General features: G+C 40.6%; 1 protein-coding gene across 1 annotated transcript; it reads left to right on the plus strand.

Moving 5' to 3' along the window:
- The first annotated feature begins 285 nt into the window (after positions 1–285).
- On the plus strand, positions 286–759 carry LOC104428107 (senescence associated gene 20). Its single transcript, XM_010041121.2, has one exon. The coding sequence runs from the start codon at positions 286–288 to the stop codon at positions 757–759; it is 474 nt and encodes a 157-aa protein (XP_010039423.1).
- Positions 760–4307: the final 3548 nt, after the last annotated feature.

Raw genomic sequence — 4307 nt, forward strand, 5'->3', positions numbered from 1 at the left:
CAAAGGACATCCCCATCTTTGGAGCAAGTATTGGCCATCTGATCTTCCACGTCATCACCACCACGATTCACCAACGTTGATCTCTGACTAATCAGCAGAGTGGGTCCCATTCTCTTCTTCCTCTCCCAATGTCATGCTATAAATAGGTTCACCACTAGGCCGATAATGCAATACCAAGACCAACGCTCACAAGCAAAGAAAACAAGCATACAAAATCCATCCCACTGGTCTTTTAGCTTATAGACCATTCTCTATCGCATTGTGTTTCTTCATTTATAACCCAAAATGGCAACCAACGACCTTAAATCTACCTCACCGGAATCCGACAAGAACAAAGCGACCATCAAGGCCCTTTATGCGGCATTGGCTCTGGGTGAATCCAACAAGGTGGCCGAGCTCCTGGCCAGTGATCTCGAATGGTGGTTCCACGGACCACCCGGTTGCCAGCACATGATGCGGACGCTCACGGGCAAATCGGACTACTCAGCCTTTCCATTCCATCCACGTAGCATAACAGCTATAGGCACCGACTATGTGATTGCCGAGGGGTGGGAAGGGGCGCAGGCATATTGGGTCCATGTTTGGACGCTGAAGAACGGGCTGATCGCGCAGTTCAGGGAGTATTTCAACACGTGGCTCATCGTGAGAGACGTGTCATCACCGAGGCGGGAGGCTGCACGGGCAAGTTATACACTGTGGCAGAGCCAGCCGAGGGACCACTTCGAGCAGTCTTTGCCAGGGCTTTTGCTCGCGATATGACGAACATAGGGCATGCATTCAGGTGGTTGGGAATGAAAAATTTGGGTGGTGCGTGTGTCCGTGTGTTTAATAAGTTTGATAAGAGAATTTGGAGCACTCATGTCAAGTTGGAGGAAAGTGGGAAAGAGTTGTAGTCAATGAAGTGTCAATTATGTGAATGTTTAAATCATGCGTCTGTCGGACTATGAATCTTTGTCTGATGAAAACTTCTTACAGTGCTCACAAGTAAACAAAACAATGAAAATTACTTGAAGGATCACCGTGGACGGATCAGTTCATTTCAATCTTATGGATAAGATTTCACGTCTTACAAAGGAGAGAGTTAGACTAGGGTTTCGATTTAATTTCCATGATCAGGCTACAATCAGTACAGGTCCTTACGCAGCACGACTAGCAAGAATCTGCACATGCAAAAACGTCGTTTAATTGCCATCCACCGCTAGAAGACACGTCTGTTCCCTCCTATGGGGGATAAAAAATCATTCATTTACCTATTTTATCTCAAGAGTCGATCCATGTTTCCTCGTCTCTGCCATGGGATGGTTAGATGTACCTTTTGAAATCAATACGACGTTGGTCCCAGTGACGAAATCCCTGTAAGTAACGGAGAATACGTCTAATGAAGTTGATAGACCAGGGTGCGAAAAGAGCATAGCTAGCAACCGCAGGAGAATTCTTCGCCACCAGGAGGTCACCTACCTCACTCTCTAATCTGAGTCATTCGAGGGTAGCAACCTTCAATCTAATGTCACGACCTCAACTGTAATTGCAATGGTGAGTGGCAACGCAACAGCAAGCCACAACGAAGGACAATATTGATGTAAATTTTAGTCGACAATATCAACACATACTCTCGAAAACAACATTATACACGATGCCAAGTGATTCAGCGTCGTATTATACAAAATGGACATTTTCCCGCATGGAGAAAGTAACTTGTAGACAAATTTACTAGAAAGCTGATCTTCTCAATCAGTGAGACTGGTGACGGAGGACAGACATGGAGTGACCTCCGAAACTGTTGCAGAAGCAAGTTCCAAAGAACAGGGGCTGCCTGCCCGAGTGAACTCTCTTTGCAAGAAGGGGGAAAAAGGTATTGTTTTTCATACTAATTTTGAAACGAGAGTGGTCCTATGAGATCCACGGTTTCAACAAGATGGCTGCTCCAGATCTCAGGCACGAGACAAGCTGATGTGACTGCCTTAGCCAGCAGAGAGAGTATCCAGTCTAGAGTATAAGCCAAAGTAAGAAATATTACAAATAAATCTTGAGCAAAGTTGTTTTACTTTGAAGTATCGGATGAAATCCAGATTATCTATTACAATATGATATTGAGTGGCGTTTTTGAAACCCAGGATGAAGAAGCTAGAAGCCCATGCTGGGTTCGTGGCTGGGGGTGCAAGAAGAGAGCATAGTAATGTGGGCACTTTTGGATTTTGCTGCGCAAGAATCCACGCATTGCCGTTTTGACCCGATTCCCTTCGAGACATGGAATCGACAGTTTCAAAGGATCTTCCGTGTGCTTCTCTCTAAGTTCTGACACACGAGCATTTCCATGTCCTGGAACAACGTACCGGAGGTTCTCTAATGTATGATTGACAAACAAAGTGGCCACGGTGATCCAAGCCTAGCGTCATGATTAGGGTTTTTATGTCACTCTTGAATTATAAGTGGAGCCTTTTGTTATTTATGGGGTAGTTTGGGCCAATGGGGAGATGGAATCTCGGCATTAGATTGGACGGAAAGGTACGGTCGTTATTTGAGGAGCTCACATGTATGTGGGAGTTCCCTCCTCTTTCATTGGCATCATCCAACTCAAGTTTTTGCGAGAGACTATCGCACAGATACACCGTGGCACGAGAACACGGCTCTATCATGCAATTAGCAAATTTGATTGCGCTGAGTTCGATGTGCACCTAGTGCTTAACAAAACAATTTTGTCAGTGTACTAGAAAGTGCTGGTTCGTATGTTATTATTCTCTTGACAAAATGACGTCGGGAAAGAGTATAGAAAAGTAGAAGGTAACCAAGTGAAAATTTAAATGGATAAATCACTCACCACCCATAATCCACATAAGGCATAAGAGTAAAACAATAAATTCTTCTTGTTTTCAAGCCAAAAGCTCAAATAAGTTATAAATCAATCAAGTCTTGCCCTTTCATTCATTAACTTCCCGTGACGGCACGTAGGAGATATCTCTTTTCTAAGATGAAGCCAAACCAAATCTCTTTCTTTAAAAGCTACATGCTTTCAATGTTTGTTTGCTCTTCTTGATACTTCGCATTGTGTTTTATGATCCTTTCGCAAATCAATTCATAAAACTTCTTTAGATAGTTGGATGTTTCTCATCATCTCCACTAAAATGTTGAGAGATGAAAATTGGAGCTAAGTCCAATGGACTAAGAGGGTTTTTCCCATACATGACCTCAAAAAGACTTTTTCTAGTTGTTTGGCTTGAAGGCTGATTGCAAGCAATTTCAGCTTGAGCCAAGGTGAGGTTCCACTGACATAGGTTACTTCCGATAAAGCTCCTTATAAGATTTCCCAAATGCCGATTAACAATTTTAGTTTACCCATCAGTTTTAGGATGATGGGAGGAGTTAAATTGAAGTGTCGTGCCCAACTTCTTCCAAAGTATGAGCCAAAAATGACCTGATAAACTTTGAGCCAAAAATGACTGATAAACTTAAATCCCAACTAGATGTCATTGTCTTTGAAATACCATGAAGTTTCACAATCTATTGAAGGTAAAGATTCGCCATAGGAGTAGCATTCAAAGTATTGTTACATTGTACAAATGTGCCATTTTGGAGAACCAATCAACAACCACCATAACCAAGTGTTGCTATTGAATAGAACTATAAACAAGAATGTCATCAAAATAAACAACAACAAGACTACCAATAAATGATTTGGTGATATGATTAATAAGGGGCATAAATGTACTAGAAGCATTAAAGAGGCTAAAAGGCATGACCATCCATAGAGGCAATCTCTTGTCTTAAAGGTAGTTTTCCGGCACAAGTACAGCGCAAGTGCCATAACTTGGCACCGAGGGACACTTAAGTGCCATAACTTTAAAATTGTACACTTGAGTGCCAATTTTGAAGTTAAATGAGACACTTAAGTGCCACTCCGGCGAAGATCCGGCCAAATGGCTTACGTGGCGACTTTCCGACGAGCTTGGTCCAAAACTGCGTCGTTTTGCACGCTGACGTGGCAGAGAAAATGCAAAAATGACGTCGTTTCATGTCTACGTGTAAATAATAATATAAAAATTAATTAAATTAAATTTAAAATATTCAAAAAAATTTTAAAAAAGAAAATTTTAAAATTTTTAAAAAATTAAGAAAAAAATTAAAAAATTAAGAAAATTTTAAAAATTAAGAAAATTTTAAAAAATTAAGAAAATTTAAAAAATTTAAAAAAAAATTAAAAAGAAAATTTTAAAAATTTTTAAAAAATTTTAAAAAAAAAATTTTAAATTTTAAAAATTTAAAAAAATTTATAAAAAAAGGAAGGGGAGGTCAAATGGGGCGGCTCCCTC

This window comes from Eucalyptus grandis, chromosome 1 (genome assembly GCF_016545825.1).
Source record: "Eucalyptus grandis isolate ANBG69807.140 chromosome 1, ASM1654582v1, whole genome shotgun sequence".
NCBI lineage: Eukaryota > Viridiplantae > Streptophyta > Magnoliopsida > Myrtales > Myrtaceae > Eucalyptus > Eucalyptus grandis.

What these genes read in the sequence shown, in the direction of transcription:
- LOC104428107 (XM_010041121.2), top strand. Translation starts at nt 286, where the DNA reads ATGGCAACCAACGACCTTAAATCTACCTCACCGGAATCCGACAAGAAC.